Here is a 14,870-nt window from a genome sequence, read left to right as displayed (position 1 = left end):
AGGCATTTTACACATTTACAGAATGGACGGATCATTGATCAATCGTGCATTTCAAAAGTGTAATCAACATCCTCTTACAATTTCACACATTTTCTAAATAACGACAACTATTTTTTTTACCAACAGGTGGCACTAGAGCCGATATTGGTGCGTGTGAGAACCAGAAACGAGACCAACAACAACAACTTCTTGGTTCTTTCGGTAAAGTCACGTAGAAGGGAAGTAATAAAATAATAAAAATAAAACATAATAAAATTATTCTCACGACGTTTCTCATTCTTCACCTGAGGACGGCTGCTTGCGTTGTGGCCGAAACGTCGTGAGAATAATTGTATTACGTTTTATTTTTATTATTTTATTACTTCCCTTCTACGTGACTTTACCGAAAGAACCAAGAAGATGAATCCCTGCAGTCACGAAAGCTTTAAATCGAAAAACAACAACAATGACGTGCAGAGCCGTCCGTCCCTAAGGTGGACGGCAAATCGGGGCCACTCCTCGCCGAGTCCGCCATTGGTCCGCCACGAATAAGAAGAAGACGAAGCACCACGCGTGGCTTCCCATTTTAAACGCGTCTCGACGCCGCCGTCGAAAGCGCTCGCTCGCGCGTGCAACCCGGCAACACCCACCGATCGTCCGGCGACGCCTCCTTGGGCTGCAGGTGCGGCTTGGCGCCTCCCGCCATGGGGCGGATGTTGGTGAGCGCCGAGCGCGACGCGTAGTCGCTCACCCGCTCCCGCTCCACGTCGCTGTCGTAGCCTGCGGGATGGAGGAAACCCACCCCCAGGGGCGTCATCGACGAGGAAGAAGAAGCGCCGGCGGGGAACATGAGCGGTCCGGCGCCAGCTCACGTCGGGCGTCGGTGACGGACGACGTGAACTACGTAGAGGATGCCTCTGGGGCTTATTGGTGCTGCCCCTGGGGCTCATTGATGGTGCCTCTGGAGCTTGCTGGTGCTGCCCCTGGGGCTCGTTGATGGTGCCCTTGGGGCTCGTTAGTGCTGCCCCTGGGGCTCGTTAGTGCTGCCCCTGTTGCTCATTGATGGTGCCCCTGGGGCTCGTTGATGGTGCCCTTGGGGCTCGTTAGTGCTGCCCCTGGGGCTCGTTGATGGTGCCTCTGGAGCTTGCTGGTGCTGCCCCTGGGGCTCGTTGATGGTGCCCTTGGGGCTCGTTAGTGCTGCCCCTGGGGCTCGTTAGTGCTGCCCCTGTTGCTCATTGATGGTGCCCCTGGGGCTCATTGATGGTGCCCTTGGGGCTCATTGATGGTGCCCTTGGGGCTCATTGATGGTGCCCTTGGGGCTCGTTAGTGCTGCCCCTGGGGCTCATTGATGGTGCCTCTGGAGCTTGCTGGTGCTGCCCCTGGGGCTCGTTGATGGTGCCCTTGGGGCTCGTTAGTGCTTCCCCTGTTGCTCATTGATGGTGCCCCTGGGGCTCGTTGATGGTGCCCTTGGGGCTCGTTAGTGCTGCTCCTGGGGCTCGTTGATGGTGCCCCTGGGGCTCTTTGGTGCTGCCCCTGGGGCTCATTGATGGTGCCCCTGGGGCTCTTTGGTGCTGCCACTGAGGCTCGTTGATGGTGCCCCTGGGGCTCGTTGATGGTGCCCTTGGGGCTCTTTGGTGCTGCCCCTGCTGCTCATTGATGGTGCCCCTGGGGCTCATTGATGGTGCCCCTGGGACTCTTTGGTGCTGCCCCCGAGGCTCGTTGCTGGTGCCCCTGGCTACCCCTGGGGAGCTTAGTGGTTGTTGTTGTTAATGGTGGGCCAGGGCTGCTTGGTCCTCGACCGTGCTGTGAGGTTGCTCTGTATCTGCCTCTACGGTCCCGAATTCACTTTTATGAGCGTTCTCGTGACCCCATGTTGCAGAGACCGGCAGCCATGACAGAGCCGTTAATGCTTTAAACCAATCATACGCAGACTCACGAGCAATATTCATAATTCGTTTTGTGGGCTACATCGCATATATATGCACCTCTGATTAGCACGGTTGGCTACCCACGGTGCGAAAGAACTTCTTGTACGTATGTTGAACTTTTTTCGCACCATACGTAGCCAACCGTGCTAATTGGAGGTGCGGGGGGATACAGTATATACACGTGGGTACAATAAACAAAACACCCAAGACATTACGACATCATTAGACGCCCACGGCAACCGACGAAGAGAGAGCGAGCGAGCTCGGTGGCGCTTTCAAAACGTCGGGGGGCACCTCCGTCCTCCTCGGAGTCGGTGTCGGACTCCTCGCTGTCGAGCGGGCGGAAGTCGCGCGTGCGCTCGTGCTCGTGGCTCCACAGCACCAGCGCCGTGTCGGCGCCGCCCACGCTCAGCAGCAGGCTGTCGTCGTACGCCCAGCGCACGTTGGTCACCTGACCGCTGTGTCCGACGTATTGCTTGCACCGCGCATACGCTCCCTGCAAACGTGCGGCACGGAGGGACGTGGCATGGGAGGGAAGAAGGGAGTGAGGTTACGGCAGCGCAGGGCAGAAGTGCTCGCGAGAGGTTAACTACCTCGTCTGGTATGCAGGAGGTCGTGGCTTTGATCCCGACCCTGACGCCTGCTGCTGTATATTTGGAAATAATAAAATAATAAAACATAATAAAATACAATTCTCACGACGTTTCGGCCACAACGCAAGCAGCCGTCCTCAGGTGAAGCACAGGTCTGTCGGAAATACAGCGTCAGCTGAGGACGGCTGCTTGAGTTGTGGCCGAAACGTCGTGAGAATTGTATTTTATTATGTTTTATTTTTATTATTTCCCTTTCTACGTGACTTTACCGAAAGAACCAAGAAGATGAATCCCTGCAGTCACGAAAGCTTTAAATCGAAATGTATATTTGGAGTTTGCGTGTCCCTCTCCCCGTGGTCGCATGGATTTTTTTCCGTTTCTTCCCCCAACATTCAGAATCAACGCTACATTTTTTTTGGGCCGCTATAAATTTCCACATGATGATAAGCCACTTGGTTGAGCTATCATTTTAGACAGCCAGGTCGCTTCTGGAAAAAGAGCCATACAACTGCAGCGGGCCAAACACTCGCCCACAGATTCAGGACAAGAGTAAAGCAGTTGACACCTGAATGTCGTCTCGGAATCGAATCCTGATAAAAAAAGAAATGCAAATTCACCTCTCAAATGTATCACCTCTGTCTCCCTATTCTATCATCTCACGATATCTCTTGTATATATATCTGTTCTGTCATCTCACTTTAAATGCACGAATCAAAAGGAGGGCCGCCCCCCAAAAACACAACTTGTGCTCTGGTCTACTATTACTAAGACCACTGAGCTATTAGCTCTTTTTCAGACGCGACCTGACCACAAATGACAGCCCAACCACGTGGAAATTTATAGCAGACAAATGCTCTTGAACGCATGTTTATTCTGAATCCATAGGGAAACAAACCGGAGGATCCGGAGAAAAATCCACGCGATAGCAACTGCGGTTAAAAATCAACAATAATCAGCTCGCTCTGGCAGTATCTCTGCGAAAACACGCATGCGCATTGCGCATTGCGCTTCACCGAATATTAAATGTTCAAAGGCAGCCCGAGCAGACATTACAACTCCACCCGGAGCAAAACGCTCGCCCGCTGTGCAGAGATGGCTCTCGTTATTACGCCAATTAATAATTAAGCTACCGCGATGCTCAGCATTTCCCGACCTGAGAGGCAATGTCAAATCATCCGCCGCCAAACGGCCCCACTGGGAAGAGGAGGAGGGGGGGGTGGAGCGGTTCGACTGCGATCCCGTCCCCCACATTAGCTGCTAGACTGTTGTTTTTTTCACTTATTTAATGCTATTCCCCCTTAATGACGAGCGACTAATTTCCACGCTTTGTCGGTGCTTGATCAACCGCGGCCCGCCGGGCAAAAGGTTCGGCGGCAGATTGCGCTCGGAGAGAAGTTGCCAGCTAGCGACGCCGCGTGGCGTGGGAGAGATCGGATGGAGAGTTTTACGTGGCGAGTGTGTCGGCGCAGGCCGCACGGACCAAGTTTGAATCGTTTGATTGTAGTTTGAATTGCGCGGGCGACAGTGGCACCCTTGGATTTATATGCGAGGAGTGTTTGCATCGCGGGATTGCCAAGAGGTGGCGGTGCCAACTTGGGGAGGCCTCTGTCCAGCAGTGGATTGACCATGGCTGCTGCTGATGATTAAGTAAATGCTGGATGATGGCCTAGTTTGTTGTCCTTCCCCGCACCTCCGATTAGCACGGTTGGCTAAGTACGGTGCGAAAGAATCTAGAAAAACTAAGAATAGGTTCTACCCTTTCTGGCAATAAAACAGGTGTTAGGATGTTCAAACATCAAATAGAAACCTTTTGCAAGTAATCGAGTCTGCATTAACCACACACGGTACTTGTGGTGAACATGCAAACAAACATGCTCCGATAATTCATTATAAGAGCATGTTTGTAATATAAGAATTGTCTTTGGAACTGAGTGGTCTACTCCAGAGACAGCCTTCTTTAGGGCCTAGTCTCACCAGTGCTAGACAATGCCACTATCAGGGCATTTACAGCTCGGGGTGAGCAGCGACAAAATGGGACCTTTTTGCCAAAACAAGAATAGGTTTAGCCTTCCAGAAAGGATAAAACCTATTCTTATTTTTTCATCCTTTTGTAATGACAATAGTGTCAACCTGTAGAGCGAGTGTTCTCGGGCCAGCGAGAGAGTTCGGGAATAGGGGCGTGGCCACGAGACAGGGGCGTGGCCACGAGACAGGGGCGTGGCCACGGGATAGGGGCGTGGGAATTGCGCGGGAGAGACTCGGGGCTGTTGCAGTGGGGGTCTTCGCCTGTCCGAGGGAGAGCACGTGGCTCCTTCATAAAGAAATCCTTCCCAGGACGAGTGCGTCGAAGTCGTCTTTACACTTTGATACTGACAAAGTGTAAAGAAGTCCAACATTGTGGGGGTTGTTTGCACAGACTTTGCTACACTGGTCAGTGCGGGTCGTTAAAGGCGGGGGTTATATGCCCGGCTCAGATGTTACTGGAGTTAGCCATGGCTAGGAATCCAACTTAGGTATCCGCGCAGTGTGCGGACCGCTGCAAACCACCATAATAACAAAAGTATCACTGTAATGGCAACACTCACAGCATTATTCATCAACAGTGAGAATATGTATATAGGCTCACGGTTACAACAGCTTATTCCGTCATTGCCCCTGCCATGGAAATGCGGAATTCCCAAAGGGGGCTATCCCACGACCTCCCGAATGACCTCACCAAGATAAGACGATTGAGATGCGGCCAATGGGAGCTCACGGAGAGGACGTCCACCGTGGAGGTGGAGCAAGGAACTTAGCTCGCGTGCGGGAGCTCGACAGCTTCGTCGCAGCGCAGGACCGGGACCAAAATAACGAGAGCTCGGGGAAGGCATTCATCCAGCAGCGGGATATCTTATGGCCGGCGAGATAACAATGACGACGAGGGAAAGCAACTTGGGAGGCATGGAACGTGGCAGGCAGGGAACCGCTGTTGACGTCATCGGGCGAAGGTTGTAATGGGTGGGGGACACATGCACTGGATCGAGGGCGCTAGGGAAGGCAACTTGGCAGGTTCGGAATAGAACATCTGAGCTCGTTTGATTTTCGACACGCATGGTGGCTCCGTTTCGCCAGTTGCCCGGCGATATTACACGGGAGAGCCGTGGTGCTCGAGCGTTGCAGCGGACCCTGGGGACACCTTCAGTCAGCAGTGGACAGACCCCGGCTAACTACGATGACGACGATGGTGATGAGAGCAGGCACCTTGACCGGGTACTGGAAGAGTTTGATGAATCCGAAGTCGTCGGCCGTGGCGAGGATGGAGCGGTCGCGCGACAGGCTAGCCGCGTTCACGTCCGCGCCGTCGCTGTGCGCCGCCCACACGCCCTCGCACGTGGGGCCCAGCACGCACGTCCACGACGCAAACTCAAGCCGCTCGGCCTGCACCCACGCGAGTACACACACACACACGTCCAACAACAACAACAACCGCCATTCGCCACTAAGTGGCGGTGACGTCACCACGACGCTTGTGCCAGGCCATGTGCAATTTGAGGCCACGTGAAGTGTCGAACGCCCGCTGGCAGGAGGTCACAGGGCAGACCCAGGTGCCACGGGTCGACTGACTGAGATGACTGGCTGATGCACCACCTGTGCCCCCTACTGTGCCAACTTGCTGCGATTTATCCACCCGGCGCTCCGCTCGTTGTTGTGAGCGTCGCTCCGCACGCACACACACACACGCCCACGTCCATAATGCAAACTAAAGCCGCTCGTCCTGCACACATACACACACGTGCGTACGCCAATACCAATACCCGTCATTCGCCACTAAGTGACGGTGACGTCACCAGGGTGCCTGAGCCAGGCCACGTGCACCTTGAGGTCACGTGAAGTGTCTTAAGGCTCACTGTAAGGTGGTCACGGGACAGACCCAGGTGCCATGGGTTGGCTGAGATGACTAGCAGACGCACCAGCTGTGCCAACTTGCTGTGCTTTAGCCGCCCGGCGCTCCGCTCGTTGTTGTGAGAGTCGCTCCTCTGCCCTCAGTTGTTGTTGGAGGGCGAATGCCTCCAACTGCCTAGTAGCGTCCTCACGAGCCTCGCATCCACACACGATGCTGCCGTGGTGAAACGGTCAGCATACGTGCACACACAAAAGTTTGCATACTGGGATTGCAATGGTGTCATTTTACCCAATAATAAAATAAACCCCACCCACCACCCAGGTAGCTCCGCCCACCGCCCAGATAGCTCCGCCCACAACATAGGTAGCTCCACCCACTGCATAGGTAGCTCCGCCCAGCACCCAGGTAGCTCCGCCCACCACCCAGGTAGCTCCGCCCACCGCCCAGGTAGCTCCGCCCACCGCCCAGGTAGCTCCGCCCACCACCCATGTAGCTCCGCCCACCGCCTAGGTAGCTCCGCCCACGACTCAGGTAGCTCCGCCTATTGCACTGGTAGCCCCGCTCGTTGCCCACATCATGAGCAAAGCACGAGGTCAGACATTTCTACACTCGGAACAAATTCCCGATTTTCACTCAACCTTCGGGACACTCGGACAAACAATCATTCTGAAACCACCGGGGCTGTCCCGGCCAAACCGGGACGTTTGGGAACATTAGCCCACGGTACCTCGTGCGGATGGATGTTCTGTCGCTTTCCCCGCGGCGCTTCGTAAAACAGCTGCTCCCTGGTGGACGTGTTCACCTGAATGAGCTTTCCTGCAGGCGGGGAGGTTCACAGCACGGGTGGGGCGAGAGGCAGCTGGGGATCACGGTGACCGATGGGAAGTGCGGTTGAGTGGTGGGATGGTGGTGCATAGGAAGTGGCGATGGATAGCGGTACGTTTCGGGTGGTGGGAGTGTGATGGTGGTGGTGTTGTGAGTGGGGCGAGGGGGGGGTCGGGGTTATGATGGATTGGTGAGGGTCGACCGGGGGTTCGATTCCCGATCACGGTAAATGCCAGTGACAATTATCTGAACTGGTCCTGGGCTTCCCCAAAGTCGACTCAGCCTCAAATGAGTACCCGGTGCAGTGTATAAACATTGCCACTCAGGAGACAAAGACGGCCAGGCGTGGTGCTGGCCACCCACCCCTCGTGTGCCATGCCGGCATTTATATTATCTCACCAACAGGCACTTGCCCAAACAGGCTGTTAAGGCTGTACGGGTGGCCTTTGTCGTTCTACGAAGCAACGCTCGTGATGGTTCCGGCGACGGAATTGCGTGACCGGCAACGCGCCCGTTACCCGCGGCGAGGTGCTTAAGTACGCGATGAAACGAACGTGGGACCAGCCCGCACCGTTGGGATAGCCCGCATCGCTACGGCGAGAGCAAGCGACGAAACTAGCCGTTCGCACGGCACGGCGGACAACGGCGCGGCGGTGAGCGGCCCCGGCGGCGGCGCGACGGTGAGTTCGGCACCGTTTCGGCGATCGCCGCGCACCTTTCGTGTCCCAGTCGAGGTGGGTGACGCACCCCGACGCGCCCTTGCACGTGCCGACGCGCTTGCTGCTCAGCACGCGGTAGACGTCCACGAAGCCGTCGTGCGACGCCACCGCCAGATACTTGCCAGGGTCTGCGAACGACGCGCAGAGCGGAGGCCACGTGTTAAGGGAGCCCCACGACGGCACCGCGGGAACAAGGGGGGGAGGGTGTTCCGTTGGCGTGGCTGTCAAGTATCCAGGCGGTGTGACTGCGCCGGGGTCCATTGGTCGGAGGGGCCAGAGGCGCCGGGCCACGAATGGGGAGGGAAAAGAGCAGTTGAAGCCAGTTCTTTACTTTTCGATTTAAAGCTTTCGTGACTGCAGGGATTCATCTTCTTGGTTCTTTACCGAAAGAACCAAGAATATGAGTTCATTACTTGTAGCATGGCCCATGCCAAGTACACGGCGCCGCTGGGACCATAGACTTACACAGTGACCGATATGCTCACATTTAAACCCACAGACTTATACAGAGACTCATAGACTAACGTAGCTCCTGCAGGTCCCCTGCTAGTCGATAGGACCGACAGACTAGGACACGTAGACGATCGTGGGTCAGTGATGTAGCTATCGTCACGTGGAACGTTTACCGATCATCAGGCGTGTGCAGTGTGTCATGACTCAATTTGCATTCTATTATTATTTTCTCTGATGAGGTTTTTCCATAAAAGCCTCACCGAGTCACGATACACTTTTTCAGGAGGGTTCTGCCAACTTCATGGCACACAAACCTCGCGGAGAAAGGCACCCAAGATGGAAATTGAACCCAGGGCGTGTGGTACGGGCGTTGCCGCTGCATAACCACTGCACTGCCGCTGCACTCCCGCTACAACGCCACCCATAAATCTGCACGGACCCTCCCATGTGACAAACGGCCCGGTGATCTTTCGGTGTGAAACCACGACGGGCTGGGCAACGTGGAACGGGCGGAGAGGAATCGGTAAACATGGAACGGCGGTATCACGAGCCTGGTGAGAACTTGATGTCGGTGATGATCTCCCGGCGGTGCTGGAAGGACAGCATGTCCTCCAGCGTGTTGGCGTTGACCACCAGGAAGCTGCCGTCGTTCAGGCCCACGGCCAGGGCCTTCCCGTCCGACGAGAAGCAGCAGCAGCGGCCACCTGGGAAGCACAGGGTGAATGGCGGCTCACCCGTCATCATTGTCGTCATCGTCATTCAGGATCTATCCACTCCTGGATGACGGTCACACAGGCAGTCACAGTGGATGCAGTTGACAGTGATGCAGTCAGAGCCGTGCTGTCACAAACGATGCAGCTGCAGCCAGGAAATCAACATGATGTATTCACTGCTGGATGAAGGCCTACTCATCACCATCTATCTCAGTCGCGCGATGCAACAATCGATCCGACTGCTGCGACGCGACCTGTCGTCGTCGGCCCGTGCTCCGCTGTGGGTGTGATTTCTGGAACGTTCTCTCCTTTGTCGAGAGTTTCGCCCACCGCCCAGCCGGCGTGCGCACGCGCAGGTGCTGCGAGGATCGCTGCGTCGCGAGACGGCCCTACCCGGGTACGGGTAGGGTACGGGTAGCCGGGTATCGGGTACCCGTTTGCGACCCTGGTGCGGCCGGGTACGGGTAAGGAATCAAAACCCGTTTGCGACCTCTCCTGCAAATCAACTAACCGTGGATCACACATCATGGCAGAGACATCGCCTTCCCTGCCGCCTCCTGCGAAAGCCTTGGCAGCACTCTCCTGAAAAGGAGCTTCGTGGGGGGGGGGGGGGGGGGACGACTCGGCGAGGCCTTCCTTGGACGTTAACGTGCGGAAAGGCCTAACGAGGCGGCCGTACCCTTCTTGAGCTTGCGCACGGCCAGCATGCAGTGGTTGTCCGAGAGGTCCCAGACGCGCAGCGTCTTGTCATCGCTCACCGACGCGCAGATGGGCAGGTGGGGGTGGGCGGCGAGGCCCCACACCTCACTCTGCATGTGTCCCTGGGGTCCGGTGTCAACGACAACAACAACGAAGATAATTGACAATCAAGGGGCCGAGACAAACGATTCACGCGGACGGCCCGGCATACGTGCAGCCCTAATCGAGTTTCAAATATCACGCGGAAACGCGGAAAAAAACACTCCAAAGCTCGGTCTCGTGGATTACGCGATAACCATCAACAGTTCCTGAGGAACTGCACTGTGGTCCTTTTCTTGACTTAGGTCACCGTCGAAATAAGATGTTTGAGCACGTGTGGCCAGCTGACAAGCAGCAGTGAGACAAAGGACAACTGTGGACTGGTTTCCGCACCAATTGGGATTCATCGGTGCGGCACAACGCTCACTGCTGCGAAGTCTGCTTCTCGGAACCATATCTTGCAGAGTGCACACATCGACACTACGGGCGCCTACTGGCTTGGCTCATGTTAACGATAATGAAACCTGCAAATGACGAGCCCAAATCAAGGTATCACGCGGCGGCTGTGAATTTAATGTGGGATGCCACCGGTGGCCACCCAGCAGCAGCAAAACGGGTTGGCAACATGATAATTGTTTTTTTACCCTTCTATTTGGCAACAAAACTGACACCTTTTTTTACGAGGAGTCATGTTTGCATAGACCACAACACCTGCAGTCATAATGCAAACAAAAAACATAACTCTGATAATGTATGCACTGTCCTTGAAGTTGATTGGTCCACACCCGAGACAGCTTTCCTTAGAGCCTAGTCTCACATGGGTTGGACCAGATGACGCCAAAAGGCGCACAACTCAAAGACAATGCACCATCAGAGTATGAGAGCTCGGGGTAAGCATTTACACCATTGGAACCTCATTTGCCAGTAAAAAATATGATAAAAAAACGATTATCATATTTCTTACTGGCAAATGAGGTTCCAATGGTGGGTTGGCAACAGTTCGCCGATTGGCAGGTCTTGTGTGATGGGGTCGAGAGGTGGATACCCCCGCCTCTGCTAAGACTATTGGCACGCGTGGAAGAGTAGGCCAAAATCCTCTCTAGAGGGGCTCCTTGCACTTGTCTCTGTCATGGAGGCTCTTTTTGCCAGCAGTGGCAAGAGCCATAAATTGTAGGGCTGCATTTTTACCTTTTACAATGTTGGCCGCAGTGGGTGGGAACCTCATGTGGCCCACTGACTCGTCTAGGTTGAACATCACTGCTCTACACTACACATTACACTTTATACACTACATACTACACTACACACACTTTACACTACACACGCTTTACACGCTTTACACTACACGATACACTACACACACTTTACACTACACAATACACTACACACACTTTACACACTTTATACTACACGACACACTACACACGCTTTACACGCTTTACACTACACGATACACTACACACACTTTACACACTGTATACTACACGACACACTACACACGCTTTACACTACACGATACACTACACACGCTTTACACGCTTTACACTACACACTTTACAATACACACGCTTTACACTACACTATACACTATACGAGTGGTGGGCAACCTGCGTCCCGTGGAGTCGCTCGTGGTGGCCTGGTCTCGATGTGTCTCGGGCGATGCGTGGGGTCGTGATGATTGCACGATCACGATGCCAAGCCTGCGGCCTACTCAGGTGGAGATCGAGTGGCCCACCGGCTCGTCTGGGTTGCCCCAGCACTGGTCTAGGCCTAAGGGAAAGTCACTCCCTTTGATGATGGGAGGATGGGAAGACACTCCCCCCAACCCCCCAAATTATCATGACAAAATTTAGAGCCCTATATTTCTACACATGTACCTCCCCCCACTTCCCATCCTTTTACCTAAATTTGCACATCTTTTAAACTATGAACTTTTTTTATTTTACCATAGAAGGCGCGCTGAGCTATAGAGCTATTTTTCAGAAGCAACGTGGCCACAATTGATAGCCCAACGAAGTGGCTTATCACGTGGAAAGCAGCCAAATAGTTTTAAATGCATGTCTATTCCAAATGTGGAGGGAAAACCCCGAAGGACCCGTGAGAAAAATCCACGGGGAGAGAGAGAAACACGCAAACTCCAAAAAATATTGTACAGCAGTCAAAAACCTCCCCCCCAACCACCACCCCACGCCTTCCCAATGAGGCCTGACTGCTCCCATCCGCAGATTAAGCCGAAGGTGTCACATGCCAGAGGCTCAAGCCGTGTTCCCACCTGCACCAGCAGCATCATGGGGCCGCTCTTGTCCACCTCCAGGATCTCGCCGTTCTTCGTGCCCACCAGGATGTGTCCGTGGCCCAGCGTGATGGCTCGGATGGACGGGTTGTCCTCGAGCAGCAGGCCTGGCTCGGGCAGAGCGCAGCGAAAGGGGGTCACGACCGCGATCTCCACGCGCCGATGCTCTCACTCTCTCTCTCGAGCCACGGACATCCTTCGTAGGTGCAGCTCAGACAAACGGCGGTCACTAAGTGCCCCCTCTATCGCGACCAACTACCCTCTGCTATGCTTTCGTGGTCACTAAGTGCCCCCTCTATCACGACCAACTCCCCTCTGCTATGCTTTCGTGGTCACTAAGTGCCCCCTCTATCACGACCAACTCCCCTCTGTTATGCTTTCGTGGTCACCAAGTGCCCCCTCTATCGCGACCAACTACCCTCTGTTATGCTTTCGTGGTCACTAAGTGTCCCCTCTATCGCGACCAACTGCTACCCTGTCGTGGTCACTAAGCCACTTCGTTGGGCTATCATTTCTGATAGAAAATGATAGTTCATCGTAAAATAAAAACGAGACGCAAAACATGATTAATTGATTCTTGAGTTGAAACGCAGCCCTGAATCCATGGCAGATTCATTTCATCTCGAGTGGCACGGCCGATGGGACGTGGACGGGCAAGCGCCACTACCACATCTCAGCCAGCAGATGGCAGTTTTACTTACGAATTCAAGATCGATTGCATCAGCACTGGTTATTTGGCTGAAAGCCTCTTATATATGTAGAGGACCGCAAAGCTTTGGCAAAAAATGTTGGCGCCGGCTCAACCGTCTGGCTTCCCGCTTCCCTGTCGTTCCGCAGCGACTGTGAGATGCGGTTTGCATGAACGAGAACAGCGCGATACAAAACTAAAACATTATGATCAAAACATCGTAACGCATCGATGAGCAATTTCATGCTGGACTGACTCACGTTCCTATTATTTCCTGTCCCCAGCTTGCCATCCAGCACTTGGTGAATCGTGAAGAGATCTCACTACCTAAGGCCCATTTGCAGAGCTCTCAAGCCGGGAGACATGCGACTGCACGAGATTGCCCAGTAGGCGCACGAGTTGGGGAGTGCGGCGCTAGTGGTGGCACGGGATGGTGGGGGGATATCCAATGATGGTCGTAGTCGAGTGTTCTTCATCGCGAGGCCTGCGGGCCGCTGGCCCTCCGATAATACACAACGCGTGAAAAGACCCCCCCCCCCCATCATCATCATTATCATCGTCGTGTTGCTGTCAAAGCACCAATTGACATGTTTTGTTCACGTGACAAACCTTACTCATTGGCCGTGTCGGGTGGTGGCGGGTTGAACGACACATTGATAATTTCGCGCTCTCAACTAAAAAAATCCTCTATTATGGAAACCCCAAATGGTCTTATCGGGCGAAAGTGGCCCGTAAATGTGTTTTTTTTTTCTCTCTTTCCCCGGTCTAAAGCCCCCCCCACCCACCAACCCACCCCCCCAAACAATCCCATTAACTGCCGGCTCGGTATTACATCCGACAAATTGGTATTGTCCGAAAGGCACCGGAGGCTCTTTGGTTTGAGGTTGCGGTTAATTCAATAAGGCAACCGCCGCAAGGTGAAAGGGCAGGATGACGCTGGCGCTTAATTAAAATGTTCAACTCCCCCAGGGGGTGTCCCCTCTTGCGAGGAGTGGGGGGAGGGGGCATGACGGTGCCGATGCGTTAATTGGCTTTGAAAAGATTTCCCCCCACGCAAAAAAAGAAGCGTGGCAGGCGATCGCGCGACCGTCATCCCAGAGGCACGTGTCGGGTCGGCGAGCCGTGCACGGCGCTCGCACCGTACGCCAGAGGTCGCAATCGGGTGCCCAATACCCGTACCCTACCCGATACCCGGCTACCCGTACCCGGCCGGGTACGGGTACGGGTAGCCGTTTGCGACCCTGGTGTGGCCGGGTACGGGTACGGGTAGGCCGTGAGTCACTGGTGAGTAACCGTTTGTCAGTCATTTCGGGTAGGGTACGGGTAGGATACGGCTACCTATACCCGGCCGGGTACGGGTACCCGTTTGCGACCCTGGTGCGGCCGGGTACGGGTAGGCCGTGAGTCACTGGTGAGTAACTGTTTGTCACTCATTTCGGGTAGGGTACGGGTAGGATACGGCTACCTATACCCGGTCGGGTACGGGTACCCATTTGCGACCCTGGTGCGGCCGGGTACGGGTACGGGTAAGGAATCAAAACCCGTTTGCGACCTCTGCCGTACGCAGACTCGCCGGCACGCGTCGCTGCGGTGCACGGACGGCTCGAAGCAAGTGAATAAATATAGATGAGCGCTACTCTTGTGCGGAACGCTTCACCGTAAACGTGTTTTTATCCACCGGCTTTCCGGATGAGCGCCATCCAGCCGGCCTGTGTTTCAGGCACGCGAACTCCGCATGCGCCAGAGTCGGGATCGAACCCACGGCCTCCTCTTGCATGCCAGGCGAGGTACTGTAGTTAACATCTCGGCAATCCGTAGCCGTTGTTCAGAGGCGGCCTTGCCACACGTTGCTGGTATCGTCCTCACCACACGTGTGGAATTGTAGTGGCAGCCAAATAATCTAAACGCGTGTTGATGCTAAAATGTGGAGGGGAAAACTGCAGGACCCAGAGAACAATCCATGTGACCACTGGGAGAGACCAGGCGGTACTCCAAATATACAACAGGTATCATCAGGGTCTGGAATCGAACCCACAACCTCCTGTGTGCCAGGCGGGG

The 14,870-nt window shown here is 54.6% G+C and overlaps 1 protein-coding gene across 1 annotated transcript in view; it reads right to left on the bottom strand.

Annotated features, from left to right (window-relative positions):
• EML6 (EMAP like 6) overlaps window positions 1-14,870 on the bottom strand; it is a 198,689-nt gene that overhangs the window by 28,710 nt on the left and 155,109 nt on the right. The window contains exons 21-28 of the mRNA XM_061568264.1: window positions 12,104-12,231; window positions 9,773-9,914; window positions 8,932-9,084; window positions 7,924-8,055; window positions 7,111-7,199; window positions 5,741-5,917; window positions 2,202-2,403; window positions 630-759 (exon numbers count right to left, since the gene is read on the bottom strand). Coding sequence (XP_061424248.1) covers window positions 630-759; window positions 2,202-2,403; window positions 5,741-5,917; window positions 7,111-7,199; window positions 7,924-8,055; window positions 8,932-9,084; window positions 9,773-9,914; window positions 12,104-12,231 — 1,153 coding nt within the window. The remainder of the gene's footprint in view (window positions 1-629; window positions 760-2,201; window positions 2,404-5,740; window positions 5,918-7,110; window positions 7,200-7,923; window positions 8,056-8,931; window positions 9,085-9,772; window positions 9,915-12,103; window positions 12,232-14,870) is intronic.

This window comes from Lethenteron reissneri, chromosome 41 (assembly GCF_015708825.2).
Source record: "Lethenteron reissneri isolate LAM-NWPU_2019-01 chromosome 41, ASM1570882v1, whole genome shotgun sequence".
Taxonomy (NCBI): domain Eukaryota; kingdom Metazoa; phylum Chordata; class Hyperoartia; order Petromyzontiformes; family Petromyzontidae; genus Lethenteron; species Lethenteron reissneri.
The sequence above is the reverse complement of the archived record's forward strand: the minus strand, read 5'-3'. Positions and strand labels throughout refer to the sequence as shown.